General features: G+C 39.6%; 2 protein-coding genes across 3 annotated transcripts in view; both read left to right on the top strand.

The window, feature by feature from the left end:
• Positions 1-24,003, top strand: part of LOC148123599 (uncharacterized) — a 31,884-nt gene that overhangs the window by 385 nt on the left and 7,496 nt on the right. The gene's annotated exons all lie outside the window — the stretch shown is intronic.
• LOC148123600 (vomeronasal type-2 receptor 26-like) lies at positions 6-20,132 on the top strand. 2 transcript variants are annotated; one of them, XM_087919251.1, is made up of 4 exons: positions 6-723; positions 3,994-4,095; positions 19,556-19,768; positions 20,048-20,132. In XM_087919251.1, the coding sequence occupies exons 1-4, from the start codon at positions 463-465 to the stop codon at positions 20,117-20,119; spliced, it is 648 nt and encodes a 215-aa protein (XP_087775377.1). In that variant the 5' UTR covers positions 6-462; the 3' UTR covers positions 20,120-20,132. The 2 variants fall into 2 exon arrangements, with proteins under 2 accessions (XP_087775377.1, XP_087775376.1); XM_087919250.1 differs by lacking the exons at positions 3,994-4,095; positions 19,556-19,768; positions 20,048-20,132 and adding an exon at positions 1,623-3,425.

The following is a 24,003-nucleotide window of genomic DNA, read 5'->3' as shown; positions in this document are numbered from 1 at the left end:
TAAGTCATGCAGGGTGATGGAGTTGCACTCCCTCCATGTGCAATTCTAACACTCTCCTTCTTTTCTTCTTATGTCACATATTTTTGTACCTCAGGACCTGTCTAATTTCCTGAATGATTTTTATTTCCACGGCTTCCCTCTTTTGCCTTACTTTGTGGAAGAGAGTAAAATCCAAAGATGGAGTTTTAAAAGAACCTGAATGAAATCCAGATGATTTTCCTTTCTCAGTTCATTCCTGAGTTCATCACTTGAATAATGACCTTTGTTTAAGTAGTGACTGAAACAATTGTAGTTGCCTCTCTCATTTGCATAATTGATCATTCGATTTGGATCAATGTTGGCCTAAGGCTTAGTAGGTTTGTGAAGGATTATATATTTTAAAAACATTTGTTGTTACTATTGAACATAATAACATGAATATTGTTTTTCAATAGGAAGAGTTCTCCTCTAGAAAATACCCTAATGTCAATTTTTGGTATTCAAATGGTCCACAAGAATTCCCAGCTCCTGCACAATCTCACCCTTGGCTACAACATCCATGACAACTATATGAGTCCTTTCCGCACTTCAGATGCCTTGCTGGACATTCTTTCCACTGGAGAAGCCGATGTCCCCAACTACGGCTGTGGGAGGAAGGAGAACCTCCTGGCTCTGATTGATGGAGCTGCCACGGACATCTCCATCCAGATGTCAACATTAGGAGGCACCTACAAAGTCCCACAGGTTTGTGTATATTAGGGAATATTAGGGAACATATCAACTATGTTTTAGTCTATTATGTTCAACTTCAAATTGACCATTAAAGGCCTGAAGAGCCATAAGGTCCCTATAGAGGATTTTCTACTGAATATTCAACTATTGAAAAACTATCCAGGTTTTGAGGTCCTCCATTAGCATGTTCATTTTCACATATCAATAATATCTGCCTTATCCAATTGGAATCAAGTTGGCAATAGTCCTGTCTGTGTATAAAAAATATTCAGACCAAGAAGAGTATCTTTGGGATGGATAAAAGGAGTTCAGCTCCTGCCCTCATCTATGATTGTAATTGTTAATTTACACCATTTCTGCTTTGTATAAATTCAGGGTATATAATTATTGGGTTAAAATTAAAGTGCTGAAACAGACATAGACCCAAAACAGACAAAATTTCAATTAAACACTTATTGGATTGTACAACTGTCAATTTGTGTTAGCAGTTGTGATCTCTTAGTCTCTTGTACATCTAGAGAAGAAGCTGAAAAATTGTTTCACAAAGAATTTGGGATATAGAAGCTGAGAAAGAGGTTTTAGTACTCAAAAATAGCATATAATACAGCCCTATATCTTAGATCCAGACATTTTATCTAAAATCTGCAAATTTGAATCTAATTGTTGGAATTGTATGGGTGAAACAGAAATTTACATTGCATTTTTTATTGTTTTTTTTTTGTTTAATATGATTTTGTGTTCCATTTTTATATACAATCTTGTTAATATTCTGCCTTAAATATTTTAAACCATGACTAAGGAACAAACTATTCTTATATATTCATCAGAACAAAATTGGGTTTGTCAATAACTAATATTTTGGAGTTGATCTGGACCACATTATAACACAGCATTCTTCATTACTTTTTCAGATCACTGTTCTAATTCCTTCAGAGGCTCTGAGTGATAAAAGGAGATTCCCCTTTTTCCACCAGATGCTCCCCAAAGAAGGATTCCAATACCCAGCAATTGTCCAGCTGCTCCTCCATTTCAGATGGACCCTGATTGGCCTCTTTGCTTCAGACACAGAAAATGGAGATAATTTCATGAGGACTTTCCCTCCTATGCTTGTCAGGAATGGAATTTGTGTGGTTATATCACAACAATTCACAACAAATGGACAAACAACACCCTTCAGGGAGGCCCTCTCTAAGTGGAGACAAATCAACGTCTTTGTCCACTTCATAGAATATATTTCCATTGGGGACAGAGTTATTCTTTTCCATGAAGCACTTATGCATTTGCCAGGATCCATTGAAGGGAAAGTCTGGATCACCACAAGGTTTTCAGCGTATACAATAGAGAAGCACATACCTCTCAAATACATCCATAGTATTTTGAATTTTGGTTATCTGTCAAAAGAAAGGCCAACAGATGCTGCCTTTGAACCCCATTTCTTTGTGGAAGATCAGTTTCAAGATCATTATTTTCGCTGTTCCCTTTCCAAGCACGTCTTTTCTGTCAAAGGCCGCAGAAGATGCACCCAGAAAGCCCCACTGGAGACCCAGGAGAAAAGGAACAGGAAACAGATCATAAATGTCCATCATCGCTACAGTATCATTCAGACTTTGGCCCAGGCCATGAATGCCGCTTATTCCTCCAGATCGAGGAGGGGAAGGAAGGAGGGAGAAAAGAGGTTGGGGGCTCCGAGGCTGCAGCCATGGCAGGTATGGGGGTCCCGATAGGGATCCATTCATCTGAGATCCTTTGGAGAAGGAACCCAAAGGAGAAGGAGGGGAACATCTCAACCTTCTTGTGCTGCAAAAGGTCAAGAGATTTGCACCATCTAATTGCTCCTGTCTGACGCTCCGGAATAACAGGGAGCAGATCTGAAGTTTCTCTCTAGCCTCTGTTGGAAGAAATCTCCTTCTGGGTTCAGTTCCAAGCGGGGAAGAAAGACGCTGGAAACATGGTGACTGCTTGGAAGATGGTTTAATGGTGGACAGGAGCACATGCCTTGGTTGAGGAAAGAAGGGCTGAGATGCTGAGAGTGCAACTGTTTGATGCCCTCTGTTGGGATTTGAATTGGAGCTTGTATTCTGATTGGTTGTCAGACTCCCATGGGGCCATGCAGGGCCAACTCTGTAGGCTGTCCTGAGTCCCAGGCTTGTTTGAACCTGGCTGGGTGGTGATGTAATGAAAGGGCTTTGGGCAATTCCTTTAGAGCTTTACCTGGAGTAGATCTTTGTTATGTAAAATAGAGTGGCCTAGGCCAGAGTAATGGTCCATTAGCAAAGGTAGGAGGGGGCTGAGTTTCAGCCTCTCTGAGTTTCTACTTTTCTTTTTAGGGAAATGTATTGTGTCTTTTTAGTATATCCTAAAATATTTTATTTTCCTAGGAATGAGAAGGGTTTTAACTCCCAACACCTCTTTCAGTCATTGGAAGAGTGTTGAATCCTCCCTTGTCCAACTGAGAGATTTTGTAAGTTGGAGAAGCTGCTCTCATAATCTCCTCCTTGTCTTCTCTCAAGACTCAGTTTCAGGTTGCAGTCAAGTACGATTTTGGGATTGTTTTCATAAACATGTATTTATTTACAAATAACTCAAGATGGCAAATGTCTCCAACACAGCTTCCTCCTTCATCCAGTCCACTTTTAGTACAGTCAGAGACCAGCATTACAAATAATAATAATAATAATGGAGAAAAATAAAAAATAAACGACAGTCAAGGGGCAGTTAGAGTCTGCCTAATGCTGAGTCATGTGCGAATATGTGGCAATGTAAATGTCCTAAATAAATAAATACATAATTTTGCGTTACGGCAGAACAGAATTTGGCCCCATTCAGAGAAACTCCTTCCTACTGATCTGAGAACTGCAGTTGCACATAAAAGAGTTCCGTATTTCCCGGATATTTTATTAGGAGAGGCGTCACAAAGTGAATCCTTGAGTCCTGATAGGAGATGCCGCATAGCAGGCTGTGAACTCACTGGTGGGATTCAAATTTTTTTACTACTGGTTCTGTGGGCATGGCTTTAATTTGTGGGCGTGGCTTGGTGGTCACGTGACCAGATGGGCATGGCTTTGTGGCAATGTGACTGAGTGGGCTGGGCCAGGGGGCCATGTGACTGGCAAACCAAATACAATTGGTCCTCGCTTAATGGCCGGTTGCTTATCAAGTGTTCTAATTTATGACTGATCTCCCCAGAGGTACTTGTCCTGTTTTTGGAGTTTTGACAACCATAAACACAAACACACAAACACACACAGAGCTTTCTAAACCTGCTATTTTTGATTTTGTAAGGATCTCCTGCTGGAGCAGGGGGTTGGACTAGATGACCTCCGAGATTCGTTGCATGCCAGCCCTAGATTGCTGTGCTGCTTCAAAGAGTCTTCTGAAACCAGGGTTTGTGTGCTTCTTTCCTCTCCTTTTTTTCTCCCCGCCCTCCCTCCTTCCAGGTATTTATCTATCCATCCATATATTTCATTCACTTTCTCCATTCTCCCTCTCTTTCTTTCTCTCTTTCTCTCCCTCTTTCTTTCTTGCTCTTTCTTTCTTTCTTCTCTTGCCCCCCCCCTCTTTCTCTGTCTCACACATACACACACAGACACAGAGAGTGGGGGAGAGAGAGGGGAAGATAGGGACCTGGACTCTTCGCTATCCCCCACCGTCCCCCTTCCCTTCTCAGGTCAGGTGGGGGAGGGGAGGGTGAGGGGCAGGACCAGCCGCTTCAGGCAAGGTGAAGAGGCGTCGACCAAACACGGGGGAGTAGAAGCCTGGGAATGGCGGCTCTTGGCTCAGCTGGCCTGAGGGGCTTCTGCAGGCATATAATGACAAGGGGCGGCAGAAGACCTGGGACATGTGCCACCCACCAGGGAGGGCAGGCAGGCGGATTTCCCAGGGCTGCTGCACATGCGCACTGCGTTAGTAGCACACGCACGGCTGCACACACAGTGCGCATGTGCAATAGCCCTGGGACATCTGCCCGATCTGCGCCACAGCCACCACGTGGTAGGGAAAGCTAGGAAAGCGATTGGGACAAGCAGGCCATCCGGTTCGGGGATGTGGCCAACCAGGGGTGACCACCAGTTCACCTGAGCCGGTGAGAACCGGTTGAATACCACCTCTGCATGAGCTGCAGTTCGAGTGGCCCCTTGTCCACAGGGCCCCAGTCTCACCTCAGGCGCTCTTTCTTTTTTTTTTTTTTATAAAATTTTTTTTATTGTTTTTTAACATACAAACACAACAACAAAACATAAAAGCATCAGCTCCCCCATATTTTTATACAAACAGTAAGTCGGTTGGTCCATTAGTTTTGTGCATTCATCTCATAGTCACAATTACAATTACCTTATATAATACTCTTATCAATACAAATTTATGAATCATAGTATCGCTATTAAAAAAAAAAGAAATTTGACTAAACTTTTATTCGATCATGCCTTTATGAGATAACTATATTTTAAATACTTTATTCTAAAACAAATCTTATAATCATACCAATTCTATCCTAAATAGGAAAGAAAAAAAAAGAAACAAAAAAACTATTATATAAATATAATATCAAACACCAATAAAAAGAAAAGGAAAATAAAATCAATATTATTCCTTATTGTCTAACTTTTATATTTTAGTATTTCATCATTCAACCATTGATAGAAAAGATCCCAAACTAAATAAAATTGTTTATCTTCTTGCTCTCTAATTTCAAAAAGTCAATCTACTCATCTCAGCACATTCCAAAATTTTCTTTACAACTTCTTCTTGCAATGGAATTTTCTCATTTTCCAATTTTTGCAAATACAATCCTAGCAGCAGTCAATACATTTACAATCAAATATTTCAACTCTTTACTATAAGTATCTGGTAGGATTCCCAATAAAAAAAAACTCCGGTTTCAAGTCTATATGCTTCTTTGTCATTTTTTCCAGCCACATGTGGATTTTAGTCCAATATTTTCTAGCATCCTCACAAGTCCACCACATATGGTAGTATGAACCAGGTTTCTGATGACACTTCCAGCATTTTTCGGATTTGTTCTTGAACATTCTTGCTATCCTTGTCGGGGGAAAATGCCACCTGTAAAACATCTTATACAAGTTTTCTTTATAGGCTGTAGACATTGTCATTTTATAATTTTGCAACCATAATTTCTGCCATTTCTCTAAATCAATCCCATATCCAAAATTCCTCCCCCACGCAATCATAGTTTCTTTAACTTGTTCTTCCTCAAGCTTAATTTGCAATAAATAACCATACAGTTTTTTAATCACCTTTTCATCAGTACCCATCAAAATCTTATTAAGTCAGTTTGCTTATCATAAAATCCCTCTGCTTTGGAATCCTCATAATACTTTGAATGTATTTGCAGATATGAAAACCAATTCATCTGTATACCTTGTTCTTCCAGTTTTTGCATCGATTTAAGTTCACCCTTTTCGTCTAATAATTCCCCATAGCTAACTGTTTGTTCCTTTTTATAAATTATAGGATAGGAGAACGCTTCTATCGTCGATAACCAAACTGGAATTTTCAAATAACACTGTTTTTTTATCTTCTCCCAATTTAACCACAGAGACTCCCGTATATAATGTCTTCTAAAATACCCCTGTGTTTTGGTTCCCTTGTACCATAAAAAAGCATGCCAGCCCAACAGCAAATCATGACCTTCTAATGTCAACAATCTGGTTTTCCTTAATGTTATCCATTCTTTAACCCACGTCAAATTTGCAGCTTGGTAGTACAACTCCCAATTAGGCAGACCAAACCCTCCTCTAAATATAGCATCCTGTAAAAGCTTTAACTTTATTCTTGCTTTCTTGCCTTGCCATATATACTTCAAAACAATTTTATTTAAATCCTCAAAATATTCTTTTCCAAGCCTAATTGGTATTGTTTGAAAAAAAAAATAAGATTCTGGGTAAAATGTTCATCTTAATTGTTGAAATCCTTCCTATTAATGACAGTTGTAAGTTTTCCCATTTTTTTCAAATCTTGGGCTATCTGTTGTTTAAGTTTAATATAATTGTTCTCCTTCAATGTACTACATCTTGACGTCAAGTATATCCCCAGATACTTAACCTTGTTTGTAACTTGAATTTTTAACAGTTCTGCCCGCTCTTCTCTTTGTTTCAGCAACATATTCTTTGACAAAATCTTTGTTTTATCTTTATTTATTTTCAGACCAGCCACCTCCCCATAGGCCTCTATCTTTTCCAACAGCTTCGAGGCTGTTTCTATAGGATCTTCCAAAATGAAGACTAGGTCATCTGCAAAAGCTTGTAGTTTGAATTCCTCCTTTTTGATTTTCATTCCTTTTATAGTTTTATCTTCTCTGATATTTCTATTCAACACTTCCAAAGTCAATACAAATAACAAAGGCGAAAGAGGACAACCTTGTCTTGTACCTTTTCTTATATTAATAGAATCTGTAAGTTCTCCCTCCACCATTACCTTAGCTGTTTGTTCATTATAAATTGCTTCTATTGCTTGAATAAATCTTCTAGCAAAGCCCATCTGTTCCATTAAGAGTACCATAAACCTCCAATTTACATTATCAAATACCTTTTGAGCATCTAAAAATATCAAAGCCATTTGCTTTTCAGGGTGCGCCTCATAATATTCCAAGGTGTCCAAAATTACTCTCATATTATCACTAATTTGTCGTTTTGGCAGGAACCCATTTTGATCTGGGTGAATAAAGTTATTCAAATACTTTTTAAGTCTTTCTGCTAATATTGAAGCAAAAATTTTATAGTCTGCATTTAATAAGGAAATCGGTCTATAATTCTTGATTTGAAGTAGGTCCGCCTCCTCTTTTGGAATAAGTGTAATATAAGCCTCTGACCATGTTTTAGGAATTATCTTTTTTACCGTCACTTCATTCATAACTTCTAACAGTGGAATACAAAATAATTCTTGAAAAGTTTTATAAAATTCTACAGGAAATCCATCTGGACCTGGTGCCTTTCCATTATTTTGTTTCTTTTTTTTTTTTAAATATAGTTTATTAATTTTTACAATTAAAACCAGTCACAATACATACACAAATAAGCAAAAGAAAGAAGGAAAGAAAAGAAAGAAAAGAGAAGAGGAAGAGAGGGAAAGAATTTTAAGAAAAGAAAGAAAGAAAGAGGTTACAGGATTAAAAGTATTCTTATTTTAACAGTTTGCAAGATCTTCTTTTGTTTTCATCACCTTAACTTGTGTCATATAACCACACCTGTTTTTAACTTATATCGCTACCTCGTTGTTATGTATTGATACTTTTCTTTTATGCCTTATAATATATTATTTATCTTTGGTCAATCCAATTATACCAACAATTCCAGCTGTCATAGTATAGTGAAGTGTCTTTGTTTTTTAGCGCCAAAGTCAATTTATCCATTTCTGCGCATTTTGAGATTTTTTCAATAATCATTTCTTCTGATGGAATTTGGTGTTGTTTCCAATGTTGAGCGAAGGCTAATCTGGCCGCTGTTAAAATGTGTATTGTTATGTATTTGGTTTTTTGGAAATTTGCTTATCAAAAATCCCTAGTAGGAAGGACTCTGGTTTGTATTCGATCTGCTCTTTGGTGATTTCTTCCAACCAAGTTTTGATTTTCTTCCAATACTTTTGGGTTTCTGCACAGGACCACCACATATGGAAAAAGGTTCCTTCTTTTTTCCTACACTTCCAGCAATGCGGACTCATGTTGGGGTGCATCTTCGCTAACCTTGAAGGGGGGAGATGCCATCTATAAAACATTTTATAAAGATTTTCCTTGTATGCTGCCGATTTGGTAATCTTATTGTTTCTGCCCCAAACTTTCTCCCATTCCGCTAATGTGATGCTGCGCCCTACGTTCTTACTCCAAGCAATCATATTTCCTTTACGATTTCTTCTTCTAGTTCTGTTTCTAATAAGTAGTTATAAAATTTTGTTATGTTTTTTTATTTGATCCTAATAAAATTTTATCTAACTGTTGCAGTTTGTTATTAATTCCGAATTCTTTTTGTCTTGTTTATATCTGCTTTGAATCTGAAGATAAACCCATTGATCAATTTTATGTCCTTGCTCTTGAAGATCCAGCCTCGGTTTCAGATTTCCTTGTGGGTCTAATAAGTCTTTATATTTAATCATTTTGGTAAGCTCCAAATTGTTTGGGTGAATCATTGCCTCCATTGTTGAAATCCATACTGGTACTTTTGTATAATGTTTTTTCCTTATTTTCCTCCAAATTGTTAATAGTGCGTCTCTAATTAAATGTCTATGGAAATATTTTTGACTGGTTTTCCCTACGTCCCATAGAAAGGCGTGCCACCCCTTTGTAAATCATGGCCTTCTAGAAATAGTATTCTTTTATTGGTTAAACTCACCCAATCCTTCAACCAAACTAATGAGGTGGCCATATGGTATAACTCCCAGTTTGGAAATGCTAACCCTCCCCTGCTCTTCATATCCTGCATTGCTTTTACATTTATTCTGGGTTTTTCCTTGCCAAATAAATTTCAGGGTTGTTCTATTGAGTTCTTCAAAAAACTTTTATGTAATTTAATTGGGATCGTTTGAAATAAATACAAAAATTTAGGAGAATATTCATTTTAATAGTAGCAATTAGGCCTAGTAGTGAAATTTGAAGTTTCCCCCACGTTTCTAAATCTTTCTTTACCTGATGTATCAGTTTATCATAATTGTTTTCTTTAAGTGTCTTACAGTGTGGGGTTAGCCAAATTCCTAAATATTTCACTTTCTTTGTCACTTGTATCTGCATTATTTCTTCCAGTTCTATTTTCTGTTTTTCTGTTAGGTTTTTGGTCATTAATTTGGTTTTTTTTTTTTTATTTTAAGTCCCTACTGCTCCAAATTTCTCTAATTCACTCATCAATTTTGGTCCCCTGTCTTTTGGTTCTTCAAGGAAGAAAATCATGTCGTCCATAAGCGCTTGCAATTTATATTCCTCTTTCTTAACTGTTAATCCCTTTATATCTGAATTCCGCCTAATTAGTGTTAATAATATCTCTAATGCTAATATGAAGAGCAGGGGAGAAGTGGGCAACCCTGTCTCACTCCTTTTCTATCTTTATTGGTAGGTGCATTCCCCATTCACTATTATATTAGCTTGTTGTATGTCATATATAGTTGTTATAATATTTTCAAATTTGGTACCCAGATTCAAATTATAAATTTTTGAATTAAAAATTGCCAATTCAAATGCTCAGCTTTTTCTGCATCTAGAAACATAAGTGCTACTTGTCTCTCTGGGTGGGCTTCATAAAATTCTAGTACATCTAATACTATTCTTAGATTATTCTTTATTTGCCTAGTTGGAAGGAATCCATTTTGATCTTCATGTATATACAAGTTTAGCAATCTTTTTAATCTGTTTGCTATAATAGAAGTGAATATTTTATAATCAGTATTTAAGAGTGAAATCGGCCTGTAATTGTTTATATATCTGGGATCTGTATCCTCCTTCGGGATCAGCGAGATCAGTGCCCCCCTCCATGAGTCCGGCATCCTAGCTGCTAGTAAAGCGTCATTAAAAACTTCCACCATAAGTGGTCGATTTGATCTGCTATCGCCTTGTACAGCTCCCCTGGGATCCCGTCTGGGCCAGGGGTTTTATTATTTTTCTGGCTCTCTATTGCTGATTTCAATTCCGATTCAGTAATGTCTTTATTTAATAGTTCAGCCATTTCTTCCCCAATTGCCTTATCCTTTACTTCATCTAGATAATTCCTTATTCTATCTTCACTGACATCCTCTCTTTTGTATAAATCTTCAAAGTATTTATGAATGATTTCTTTTTTTCTGTTCTATTTCCTGGTATGTATCTCCTTTGCTATCTATTAACTGGTATATCAGTCTCTTCTCTTTCTTTTTTTCAATTTATAAGATAGCCATCTTCCTGGCTTGTTGGCATGTTCAAAATAGATTTGTCTAGTTAAGTTCAAATTCATAGTCATTTTCTCTTGATCAATTAAATTCAGTTTGTGTTTGACTATACTTATCTGAATTTGCAGTTTGATTCTTTTGGGTTATTTTGTAGAAGGGTTTCTAGCTCCTTAATTCTCTGTTGTAATTTGTTTTGTTGGGAATATTTTTCCTTGTTTCTCTTAGCATTATAAGAGATTGTTGTGCCTCTTATAACACGCCTTCATTGTATCCCAGACATTTTGTTTACAGTGGTTTCTCCGTTATCATTTTCTTTAATAAAAAAATCAATTCCTCCTTTAATTTATTAATATATTCTTTCTCTCTTATTAATTGAGTGTTTAAGGTCCATCTTTTCTTTGGTTTTGCCCTGCCCTTCCATATTACCTGTATTGGATTATGGTCTGCCCATTCATTAGGCAAAATTTCCACTTCTTTTTGTCTCATTTGCTATCTCTCCACTCATCCATGCCATATCAATCCGTGTCCATGTTTGGTGGGGATTTGAATAAAATGTAAATTGTCTTTTTCAGGATGTAATCTTCTCCATATATCTGTCAAATTTAGCTCTTTCATCATTTCCCTACAAATCTTGGGGAGCTCTCTCTTCCCCTTTTTATTCTTCCGGCATTACTGTGATCCTTTTGGAAATCAGCAATGGAGTTGAAGTCCCCTACCATACAAATATTTCTTTTTGCAATTCAACCAATTTTCCATATAGGTGTTTAAAAAACTCTTTTTGGTCTCCATTTGGGGCATATATTACTACTAAAAGAATTGGAATATCATTAATCCAGATCTGCAAACCCAGAGTCCTTCCTTCTAAGTCCGACCATATTAGCTCAGATTTCAAATCCTCTTTCACATATACTGCGATTCCCTTCTTTTTCTCCTCATCTGCTGGTGTGGTAAATAATTTTCCTAATTTCAAGGCATTCTAAATATTTTTCATCCTTCTTCTTTATATGGGTTTCTTGCAGGCACGTTATATCTGCATTATGTTTAATTAATTTAGATAATATCCTTTTTCTCTTAATTGTTGCATTTAAACCATTTATGTTTATTGATAATAATTTTTTTTCTTCTCCCATCTATTTAGTTTTGTTTTGCTCTTTGTCGTGTAACAATTCCTCTCTCTTCTTGCGCTTGTATTGATGTAGTTCCTTCTGTCTTTTGTTGTGGATGGGTATTTTCTTGGTTTCCTACCGTTCCAGTTCTATTTTTATGTCCACTGTATTCTTCTTTGAAACTTTGTGTCCAATTTCTCCCTACTACTTTGCTCCTGTGGGCCCACCATCCGTTAAGTAAAAATCCTGGGCTTTTTCCATAGTATCTATTTTGATTTTCCTCTCTTTCCACGACACTAACATTCCTTCTGGAATAAGCCATTTAAATGTGATTCTTTTTTATTTAAATATGCTGCCAGAAATTTATAGTCACGCCTTTGTTCCCTTATTCTCCTCGGTATCTGTTTAAGAATCACAATTTCTTTCTCTTTGTAGGTTATAGTTTTATCTCTTGAGGTTCTATATATCATGTCTCGAACACATCTTCTAGTGAATCGTATATGTACTTCCCTAGAACAATTGTGGCGTCTTGCATAATTTGTATTGACCCGGTAGACTTCATCAAACTCTTTTTGAATTTCATCTTTATCCATCTTCAATAAACACGCCAGTATTTCTGCCATCAAGTATTCCAAGTCGTCTTCTTTTGATTCTGTCACATTTTGGAATCTTAGGTAAGTTGCTGCCTTGTCCATTTCTAGGAGGACAAGGAGTCCTCCATTCTTTGCTCATGCTTTTGAGATCTTCATCCACCCTTTCTAATTCCCTTTCTGTTCATTCGGTTCTTTTCTCTACTTCTTTTATTATAACTTCGTTTTTCTCAAGGCCTGCTGCAACACCCCCACTTTATCCTCTACTTTGGAAATGTCCGCTTCCATTTCTGTCTTTAGTTTCCCCATTTCTTCCTTCAATTCATTGATATCTGCCCTTGTTTCACTGTGGTTTTTAATCATTGTTTCTTGCAATCTTGTCAATGAGTCCTGTAAAGTTAGGAACATTGCTTGGATATTCACATTCGAGATGCTAGTTGACTTCTCTGTTGGTAGTGTTTCCTCTATTGTTTTTTGTGCCATGGATGAAGTTGTTGTCAAAGTAGTCATTATTGTGGGATTAACCTTCCTGCCAGATTTCAAAGCAGTGGTAGTTGTAGTAGTCATTTCCTTTAAAATTTGTTTTTGTTGTTGTACAATATTGAATATATTATTCCAAATTGGCATTCAGTATTCTTAGTTCTGTAACTAAAATTGACCAAGATCTATCAACCTATTAAGTAGCTATATTCTTGACTAATTAGTAAAGTGTATATATTTTTCTCTAGTTTAACTTCAATATAAAGTAACCTTAACTATAAAATATATTACATTCACAGATAAACCCACACAAAGAAATATAATATTGGTCTAGAGAGCTCTAAGCTTATTAAGTAACTAATGCTTAATATTCTTACTGTCTCCCCTATATTCCCATTCAAATTATAACAATCTCTATTAATAATAACTTAACTAAATTAATCCAATATTTTAACACTCTAATATTTCATTACTAAATGTACAAATTTATCAAGAGGAAATCAGAGGGGAAAAAAAAAAAAGCAAGCATATTTCAACATAGCATACCAACAACAAGTAAGAAAGAAGAGAGGCTATTTTAGTAAGTATGTACACACAGAAAAGGGTTGAGAAAAAGAAAAAAGAAAATCCCAAAGACAAGAGTTTTTGTTTCTGCTTTTCACTTTGGAAGCTTCCACTTCTAGCACACCGGAAATGGCCAATGAAGATTTGCTGAGTAACAGCTGCCAGTAAGCAATATTCCCACTCGTTTCAGCGTTCTGGATGCTGCCTATGGCGTTGCTCTGTCTTTCCCCCCGATCGGCTTCGTTCTGCTTCTGGATCCAATTTAATAGCTTCAATCCAAATGTTAGTGATAATAGAGTCTTCAGACTTCCAAAATTCTCTTTACTTCTTTTTTATTTCCGACTCTCTTCTGCCTGCCAAGCTCTTTCACATTCACTAAACCAATTCTTTTGTAGCCGCTTCGTCTTGGAGCTCACAGCTGGCATTCACACAGTATTTAACAGCCTGGAATCAGTCTATTGTCAGTCAAATATCTTCCCTGCCACGACTCTCTTTCCCCCCGAGCTTGCAAACTTTCACTCACTTTTTTCTTCCCATCGGTGGCAGTCCGGACTTCGGAGCCTCCATTGTTAGGAGGCTGTTCTTGATCGTTGGGCTCTGGAGGGCTTCCTCTTCATTACAGGGGGGTTGCTTTCCCCACACTGCAGCCCGAGGTTCCCCCACACCGGCACGGGTCTCTCCAAGACTCGAGCACCCCGAAAGATCGCACCAAACTCAAGAAAAGGGAGGCTAGAATCACGAGCGGATTTCTGCCCCTCTGACCATCCTTGCCTTGCCACCGGAAGCTCCAGCCTCTTCTTAAAAGCCTCCCATTATTTTGTTTCTTAAGTGCTTGGCTTAACTCCATCATTGTTATATTGCTTTCTAGAATTTCTTCAATCTCTTTAGGTATCTTAGGTAGATTTACATTCTGCAAGTATTGTTTAACTTTCTCCTCATCAATATCTTCTTTCTTATACAAATGTTTATAAAAATCATAAATAATTTCTTTTTTCTCTTTGCTGCCATGACAAGTTTTACCTTGGTCATCTATTAACTGCAGTATTTTCCTCGACTCTTTCTCCTTTCTCAGTTTGAATGCTAGCCATCTACCTGGCTTATTTGCATCCTCAAAATAATTCTGTTTAGCATTCCTAATTTTCTGTGCCAGTTCTTCTTTCTCTATTAAGTCCATTTTATGTTTAGTTATATCCAGTTTCAGTTTGACATCTTTTCTGTGTGGTATTTTCTGTAGTTCTTTTTCAAGTCTCTTATATTCATCATCCAAGGCTTTAAGAGTTTGCCTTTTCCTAATATTCTTTTTTCTTGTATAGTCTATTATCAAGCCTCTAGCATAAGCCTTCATTGTGTCCCAAACATTCTGTATTGAAGTGTCTTCTTTTCTATTCTCTTTAAAGAAAAAGGCCAATTCTTTCTCCATCCATTGTATAAATTCCTTATCCTTTAAGATAGTATTATTTAATGTCCATCTCGATCTTTTCCTTTGTCCCTTCCATTTAATTGTCAATGGGTTATGGTCAGCCCAAGTGCTTGTTTCAATATTTACTTCTTGAATACTAGACATTAAATCTGTTGAAATCCAAATCATATCCAGTCTGGACCATGATAGATGCCTATTTGAATAAAACGTAAATTGCTTAGATTTATTATTTCTTTCTCTCCATATGTCTTTTAAAGTTAATTCATCTATCATTTTAAAAAAGGATTTAGGAAGAGTTTTTCTATTATGCTTTACTGCTGTTGCGATATAATCAAGTTTATTATCCACAATTCCATTAAAGTCTCCCATCATAATTGTATTAGCATAGTCTAGTTCAGCGATCCTAGTATGTAGTTTTCTATAGAATTCTTCCTGTTTATCATTCGGGGCATAAATTGCAGTCAAAAGTATCTTTCTATTATTGTCCATTATTTCTACCATTAATATTCTCCCATCATCATCTGTATAAATCATTTTTGCTGGGATGGCCTCTTTAATATATAAAACCACCCCTCTTTTCTTGGATTGTGTCAAAGAGGTAAACAATTTCCCTAATTTTGGTTGTAATAACAATTGTTCATGTTGCTTTTTAATATGAACTTCTTGTAAGCAAATTATGTCAAACTTTAATTTCATTAATTTATGGAAAGTCTTCCTTCTCTTAGCAGCTGAATTCAGTCCATTTATATTCATTGTAATCAGTTTTTTCTCTTCCATAATTATGTTTTATATTTAGATTTAACCACTCTCGTGGGTCTTGCCTCACGTTGATCTTTAATATCCACTTGTCCACCTACTGCACCTTCTTCTTTTCCAATCTCCATTTGTTCCTCTTGGGATTCAATTGATGGAACCTCCTTTCCTGCCCCTCCTTCTCTCCCTCCAAGAACCTCTGCACAAAACAGTTCTGCTTTCTCAATTGAATCAATTCTATGTCTCTGTTCCTGCCACGTAAACATCAATCCTTCTGGGATCAACCATCTGTAAGACACCTCTTTTTCCAATAACCTTTTGGTCAGGAATCGATATTCTCTTCTCATCTCTCTCACTCTTCTAGGTATTTGTTTTAAAACCAAAATTTCTTTACCTTTGTATTTCAATGACTTCTCTCTTGCCACTTGCAATACTTGTGTCTTCATAGATTTCTTAATAAATCTAATATGAACTTCTCTGGGTAGGTTATTTCTCATCGCATATCTTGTAAAAACTTGATATATCTCATCTATTCCATCCATCATCTTCTCTTCTGTTATCTCCAGCGCATCCGCCAAGATTCCTACCATTATCGCAGCCAAATCTTGTCCTTTTTCTTCTTCTATATTTTGAAATCTGAGATAAAATTCTGATCTATCCAACTCCCACTTCAACATCTCACTTTTTTCTTGTTCAATCACTGTTAATCTATTATCAATATTTCCAATCTTCTCCTCTCTTCGTTTGCCCCCCTCTTCAACTTTTTGAAGTCTCTCCTCATATTTTACCATCATCTGTTGGATACTTTCCACTTTTTCCTCCATCCTACCTGTTCTTTGTTCAATAGTATCTATTTTTACCTTAAGATCTTGAATTCCTTGCATAATCATCTGAAAGGATACTCTTTCTTGTTCTTTTTCTTTATCTTGCTTTAACAATGTCTGAATTGAGCGCTGTCCAGATGGTGGGGAGGCAGAAGCAGACATAGAGGCACCCGAAGATATAAGTTTCTTACTCATTTTAAGTGGTTCCAGCTCTTCAAATTCTTTCAAATTTTAATCCAAAAAAAATATGAAGTTATAATCCAAGATAAAAGCCAATAATGAGAGAAAAAGAGAAAAAATTCTTCAAATTCTTCCTGACCTTAATCCAATTAAGAAAAATAATCCATAAAAGTGAGTAAAAGTAAGAATAAAAACCCAATAATAATAATAATGAACAAGACAAAGCCAAAAAAGAAGAAGGAAAAAAGAAAAAGAGAGAAAAAACAAAGCAAAAACCAAGAAAAATAAATTTCTTCAAATTCCACACCTTAGTCCAGCCAAAAAAAAAAAAAAAGAAACCTCAATTGAAAAAAGGAAAAAGAAATAGTCCACTGATGTACATTAAAAAAAAAGAAAAAAGAAAAAACAGGATCCAAATGGACAGGAGAAAAAATAAAGCAAAATAAATCAAGATAAAATAAAAATAAAAGAAAAATTCAGAGGCTTCCCTTTGCAAATAAATCAAGCTTAAAAATAAAGACCTTGATGTTAGTGGAGGGGGTGGCGGAACTAAAAAAAAGAATTAGAAAAAGAGAATAAGCAACAATACACTGCACTCTATTTAATTGTTCAAGGCTCTAATTATAACTCCCTTCTCTTTCCCTCAAAGCTAAGCCATAAATATCCAGAAAGACACCTGTAATAATATTCAACAAAGTGCTTTCCTCTATCTTATCAGAGGATGTCCTTGAGAAGAAGAGTCTGTTTTTTCCAGTTCAAGTAAAATGTTTCCAAGCCTCTAGATGGCAGTGTTACAAAGTTTCTTAGTTCTCACTTTCCCCCCTCCTCTCTGAAGAGCATAATAAAAAAGGGGAAAAGGGAAAAGCCGATGTTGAATACACAAAAGCAAAAAAACAAAAACAAAATCAAAGGGAGCCTCTAGCCTAAAAATGAAAAATCCAGAAGAAGAATAAAACATATAAATATAAAAAAAAACAACAGTCCAGTTATCCAGTAAATAACAATAAAGTCCGGAAGCAAAGAAAAAAAAAGTAAATGGATTCTCTCTTTGACGTTTCCCTAAAAAAAAAGCCGCTTAATCAGTTTTGTCAAAAAAAAAAAAAAAAAAATCACACAGGTTTCTTCAAGTAGTCAGAGTAAACTTTCAAGGCTCAAAAAATTAAATAAAGAAAAAAAGTTCTCACCCAACCGACAAACTCTTTCTCAAACTCATTCTTTCTGGAGCCGCCCGGCTTCAGCAGCATGGGGCTGCCTCTCCGCGCTGGCAAGAAGAGCTTCACCCGGCTCTCCAGGGATTTTGCGGTATCCCGGAGTCCTCAGGGTACGCTCTTCACGATGGCTGCCCTACGGGACAGCGTGGGTCCGTTGGACCGGCCGGTAGTGGAGATATCGGCTGCAATCGAGGAGCTCGATTGCAGACCGTACGCCACGGCGCAGGCTCCTCCCTTCTCCCCTCAGGCGCGGTTGAATACCACCTCTGCGTGAGCTGCAGTTGGAGTGGCCCCTTGTCCACAGGGCCCCAGTCTCAGCTCAGGCGCTCTTTCTTTGTATCGGCCCCCTGAAACGGCTCTGGGAACTCTGTTGCAGCTCTCGGAGATTAATTCCCTTTGGACTTTTGGCAGGGTTATTCGATATAAATATCTCATTGCTCTAAAGGCTGCTCAAATAAACATTCTTGGGAAGAGCAGCCCCATCTTGTTGGATTTCCAGATCTTTGAGACCTTGTTTGAGTTCACTAAGTGCACTAACTCATCCCCCATCCTTAAAAGCCCTTCCCTGCAGAAGCCATGGGGGCTGAGTACCAATGAGTAGTTGTGTGTTCATTTTCCCCACAACAACAACCCTGTGAGTTGAGTTGGGCTGAGAGACTGGCCCCAAATCCCCCAGTCTGCTTCATGACCAAGGCGGGTCTTGAACTCACAGCCTCTTGCTTTCTACTTCGGGGGCTTCACCAGTAGAGCAAACTGGCTCCCTTGCATACTTACCAAGCTTGGCACAATCCTTCATCCAGTGCATCATTAATGTTCTTATATGAGTCACTATAATTTATCAAATCCTAAAACCCAGATAGTTTTCTACTGCTTTTTAGTCATACAGTTGTTTCTAGGAGGAAATCAGAAATATTTTTCCAGAAATTTGGAAATCCTTAAATAACATAAAAGTATATTTGCCTGAGAATTGTTATAAATCTTGTATAATAGCCATTTATCAACCCTATTATATTAATGAAAACATAGAAAAATTGATGACAACGACAAAATGTAGTATCTTCCCACTTTCATGACAAAGATTATAAAAACTAAAGATTATTTGAGTACCATTTTTAAATCAGTTTTTATCCACTTAATTATCATACCATCCACCCCTCACTTAACTGGGTTTCTGATCACATCTTTACTCACATCTTACTCTTTCCTGAGATCAAGTTATATCAGCAGTATTTCCATAATGTATTTGGGAAATGAAATAATATGTGAGGATGACTTGCATAGAGCACATAAGTTATATCCCCCCCTTTCCCAGAACCCATTTAGAAAGGGCCGTGATAGGAGGGAATGACTTTTGGGGGGTGGAGGAGAGATTCTGCCTGGGGAAGAACCAGAGAAGAGGAGGACACCTACAGCTGCATTAAAAAAAAGGGTCGGTGGGAGATTTGTACTTTCTGACTCCCCAAATCCTGTCAGTGCAGCATTACAGCGAAGTGGGCCTAGCTCAGGTTTCCTGTCTGGGCTTCCTGGGAGAGGATGACCCTGACAATTTTCCTCTTCAGAAATCCGTGTTTCTGATAACCAACCTGTTGCTTTCATGGAGTTCATAAATCTCCTTTTTTATGTTTTTCAACTATATTTTGTCAAAATCTATATTGTCAAAATCTATATTGTCAAAATATGATCGACAAATTTTTGTGAACTTTTTCATTCACTTGTAAGATAGTGGTAACACCTATTTTCCTAATGAAGCATGTGTGTAAATTAGACAACTACAGAAGAAAGATTCAAATGTGAAAAAGCGTCTGGGATAAGAAACAAAGTTTTCTTCTTTTAAAATTGCTGCATGTTCCCATTCTAGTTCCATCCTTTCCTGGAGAAGAATGAGTTTGTCAATATTTCAGACTTTAAACTCTACATGGACCCAAATGGAGAGGTAGCAGCAGATCTGCGCATTTCAGGCTTCTTGGTTCTTCCCAGGGATGATCACAGGAGACAAACTCTGGTGCATTTTGAAAGACAGAGACTTTCTATCAACCAAGATGTTCTTTCACAGCTAAAGGTGCTCAACAAGGTAGGAGAAAGTTTTGATATCTTCTCTCTTTTTTCCAAAGCCTGAGGTCCCATTTCAAGAGGGCTGATGCTATTCCCCAAAGGTGGTTGACCTTCACCGAGAATTGAATCTGGACAGTAGAAACCGGATTTTCTCCCCTTAGGCTGCTTGGGAGGCTTCAATATTGTTCCATTTTGTGGACCATGTACAATTAAGGGTCTCCATCAAAGGGGTGAGAAACCCACAAGGGCTGGGGAATGTGTCCCTAGTAGCTTCTGGTTGTTTGCTCCTTGTGCCCAGAAGAGCAACGAAGGCGGCAAATCTGCTGACCGGGGCCTGAATCCAGGCTTGGACTGTATCGGATGGGATTGAATCGTGATTGGACGGAGATCCTTTTGGCTCCATTGGGGGAAAGAAGCTTCCTCTTGTCCTGCTTGGGGAAAAGTGTCCCCTGAAGGGGCAGCTCCATAATCTGGGAGGCTCTTAAGGAGGCCAGACCTGGCCAGAGCTCTCCATGCCTCCCTTTCACCCTCCCTGGGATGGAGCAATGGGCCTTCTGCTCCTAGGAAGCAGCTCCAAGGCTTTCAGTTCACCTGAAATTATCAAGATTGTTCTGATATCACACCTTCAAATTATGGGTGTAAGAAGAGGGGAGAAATGCGTGTTAATGGGGTCATGAGAAGGAACCGGCTGGTTATCACTTAATACTGAAAACTTTTCTCAGTTCCATCCAGGGGTGGGATTCAAATTTTGTAACAACCAGTTCTGTGGGCATGGCTTAATTTATGGGTGTGGCTTGGTGGCCATGTGACTGGGTGGGCGTGGCCAGGTGGCCATGTGATTTGCAAACCAAATACAATTGGTCCTCGCTTAATGACCAGTTGCTTAGCAAGTGTTCTAATTTATGACTGATCTCCCCAGAGCTACTTGACCTGTTTTGGGAGTTTTGACAACCATACACACACACACACATACACACACACACACACATGTGCACACAGCCTTTTGACTCTGCTATTCTTTGATTCTGTAAGGATCTCCTGCTGGAGCAGGGGGTTGGACTAGATGACCTCCGAGATCCCTTGCAGGCCAGCCCTAGATTGTTGTGCTGCTTTAAAGAGTCTTCTGAAGCCAGGGTTTGTGTCCTTCCTTCCTCTCCTTTTTTCTCTCTCCCTCCTTCCATGTATTTATCTATCCATTCATATATCTCATTCATTTTCTCCTCTTCCGTCTCTTCCTTTCTTTTTCTTTCTTTGTCCATTCCTTCCATCTCTCCCTTTCTCTGTCTATCCCTTTTCTTCCTTTTGCTTCCTTTCTCTCTTTTCTTTCTCTTTCTCTCTTCTTTCTGTTCTCTCTCTTCCTCTTCTCTCATTCCCTCTATTTCACTCTTTCCCTCTCTTTTTCTCTCTTTCCCCTCGTTCTGTATCACTCTCTCTCTTTCTTTAACTTCACCCCCCTCCACTCTTTGTGAGTGTGTGAGTGTGTGTGTGTGTGTGTGTGTAAAAGAGAGGCATGGATAAATCTGACCAGGTCTGGTCTCTTTAAGAACCTCCCCAACTATGAACCGGCCCTTTCAGGGGACACTTTTCCCCAAGCAGGACGAAGCTTCTCTCCCAATGGGACCAAAAGGACCTCCACCCAATCATGATTCAAATTCATCTGAATTCAGACCCGGTCAACACAATTCCCTTTTTTCTTTGCTATTTTGGGCACAAGGAGCAAACAAACCTGAAGCTCTTAGTGACACATTCCCCAGCCCTTGTGGGATTCTCAACAGTTTGAAGGAGATACTCAACCATAGATGGTTCACAAAATGGAGCAGTGAGAGAAGGTAAGGGTGACGGTGGGGGATAGCGAAGCAGCCAGGTCCCTATCTTCCCCTCTGTCTCCCCCACTCTGAATATCTGTCTGTCTGTCTGTGTGTGTCTGTGAATGTAAATGTGAATGTGTTTGTGTCTCCCTCAAAGCTGTGGCTGGGACAAGCCAAAAAGCTCTCCTTGGTGCTCTTTACTACTTCTTTCATTTCTTCTTTTTCGAATCCAGACTGGCTGAACAATGATTGCCAGACCGTGGTGGAAGCGTCCATTCGGGCGACCCTCCTCCTCCTCCTCTTCCTCCTCCTCTTGCACCTGGCAGCTGTGGATGGATCAAGAGGTTGCAGTTGTGTGGGGAGACGCTCGCTCCTCAAGTGAGTAGCCACCCACCCCATACTCTGTTTTGCAGTGCTTTGGCATTTGCTTGAGGAGCATCTCCCCGTGAGCATGCACCCTCTCGGCCCTGCCATAACCTCCGGTTATGAGAGGAGGAGGAAGAGGAGGAGGAGGAGGAGGAGAAGTGTCGCCCGAAGGGACGCTTCCACCGTGGTCTAGCGATTGTTGTTCAGCCAGTCTGGATTCCAAAAAGAAGAAATGAAAGAAGTAACGAAGAGCGCGAAGGAGACCTTGCTGGCTTGGCCATGCTTTCAGGGAGACACACACACACACACACAGAGTGGGAGAGAGAATCGGGAAGATAGGGACCCAGCCGCTTCGCTATCCCCCACCGTCACCCTTACTTTCTCAGGGCAGACGAGGGAGGGGAGGGTGAGGGGCAGGGCCAGCCGCTTCACCAAGGTGAAAAAGGGGTGACCAAGCACAGGTGAGTAGAGACCTGGAACAGCAGCTCCTGAAGGGCTTTGAGGTCGGACAGCCTGGAGCGGCCAAAATACGAATTACCATTGCACCACAGGTTCAGCTGATCGCCCACTTCTTTGGTGCTGGCTTTATGGAGCCATGGATTGAGGCCTGAGCTCACATGCGACAGCAGTGCCTTTAACTGCGCTCGCTTGTATGTGCCCAAATAATCCGGCGAAGACACCAGAGGAGTCGCTCAGTTAGACTTCCCCCCTCCGCAATCTTCCTCCTGCACAAAATGGCCATTCCCTGAGCTAAGAAGGCAAGGAGCTGTGGCTCGACTCACCCAATCCCTAGGACTACCCCAATGGTCCCAATTCTGCTAGGAGAGGGCAGCTCCACCTGGCAATCCCCCTTTCCCTCGATGGTCTGACTTCCCCTGGCCCGCCTCCAGCCTGAACACCAGCTTGGACCACTAGAAGGCCACTTCCCTGCTTCTCAATGGCTCTCCTGTACCAGCCACTGCAGGACCCTCCACCTCCTTCCCCAAATTCTCCCTCAACTTCAAAATGACAATGCCTGTTGCCTTAATGGGTGCAACCGGGTGGTTTTGGCAAGGCCAACCAGGGGTGATTATTCTGGGTCCAACAATGGGGCTGTGGGCGGGAGAGGGAAGGGATGGTAGGCAAATGGGCCATGCTCCCTGATCTCCCTCCCCCACACCTCTGCCTCACCGCCAGCAGGGTCCAGCAGCTGCGTGAATCCCAGCTAATCCCATGTGGAGAGACTTATGTTCTCCTGCTGCTGGGAAAGCAAGAGAGTCTTTCCCTGCACAGTGAAAAGTTTGCAACTTCCTCTCCAATGGGGAAACGGGTGGCTCTGTGTGGCAGAGAAGTAGCCCGCTTGAATCCTGTTTCTCTCTGCCGCCCTGAGCTGTGCCGGGAAAGACTCTCTTGCTTTCTCAGCAGTAGGAGGACACGAGACTCTCCACATGTCTTCCAGTACAGCGAAATGTAGCTCGGGTCCCCACCAGTCTGCATCTCGCCTCTCACCTGGATTCACCGCAGATGCTGGGCCTTTCCTGCTGGGGGTGAGGGCGACGCATGGTGGCAGCAAAAGGCAAGTGGGGTAGGGTGGGGGTAAATGTGTCGGGCAGTGGCAGGTAGGTGACTGGGCCCCGGAGCTTGCAGAGCCTCACTCACCCAGAGAGATCAGGCAGGGCCACAGCGGAAGGCATGCAGCAATGGCTGGCCTGTCGAGTGGGCAAAAGCAGGCTGCAGGCGATGCCGCGCATGCACGATAAGGACTGACTGGGAGCGGAGGGGAGGGGCAGGTGGAGAGGGGCAGGGCCAGTCAGTGGTGCGATTTGCCGGTTCTCCAAACTGCGCGGAATCATAACAACCGGTTCTATACAACTGGACAGAACCAGTAGAATCCCACCATTGGTTCCATCTCTCAAGACTTTTCTATTTAATAAAGTCCTCTTTTTTTGGCAATGTGAGATGCTAAAAGCAAAAGAGAGGAACTAAAGGGAGAATTTTCCAGAAGTTATATCTCCAACCATTTGGAAATCGTGAGAGATTTTGTATTTACTTAAGTGAAGTTGAGAGGCTAATATCTAATATCTTGTCCAATATGATTTTA

The sequence above is a fragment of the Pseudonaja textilis genome, unplaced genomic scaffold (assembly GCF_049901715.1).
Source record: "Pseudonaja textilis isolate UNSWEBS1 unplaced genomic scaffold, rPseTex1.2 PTEXSCF74, whole genome shotgun sequence".
In the NCBI taxonomy this organism is placed as follows: Eukaryota; Metazoa; Chordata; class Lepidosauria; order Squamata; family Elapidae; genus Pseudonaja; species Pseudonaja textilis.
This window is presented reverse-complemented; position numbering and strand designations above follow the sequence as displayed.

What these genes read in the sequence shown, in the direction of transcription:
- LOC148123600 (XM_087919250.1), top strand. Translation starts at nt 463, where the DNA reads ATGTCAATTTTTGGTATTCAAATGGTCCACAAGAATTCCCAGCTCCTG. An exon ending in GCACCTACAAAGTCCCACAG is followed by an intron (nt 724 to 1,622) that starts GTTTGTGTATAT and finishes TTACTTTTTCAG; the next exon opens with ATCACTGTTCTAATTCCTTC.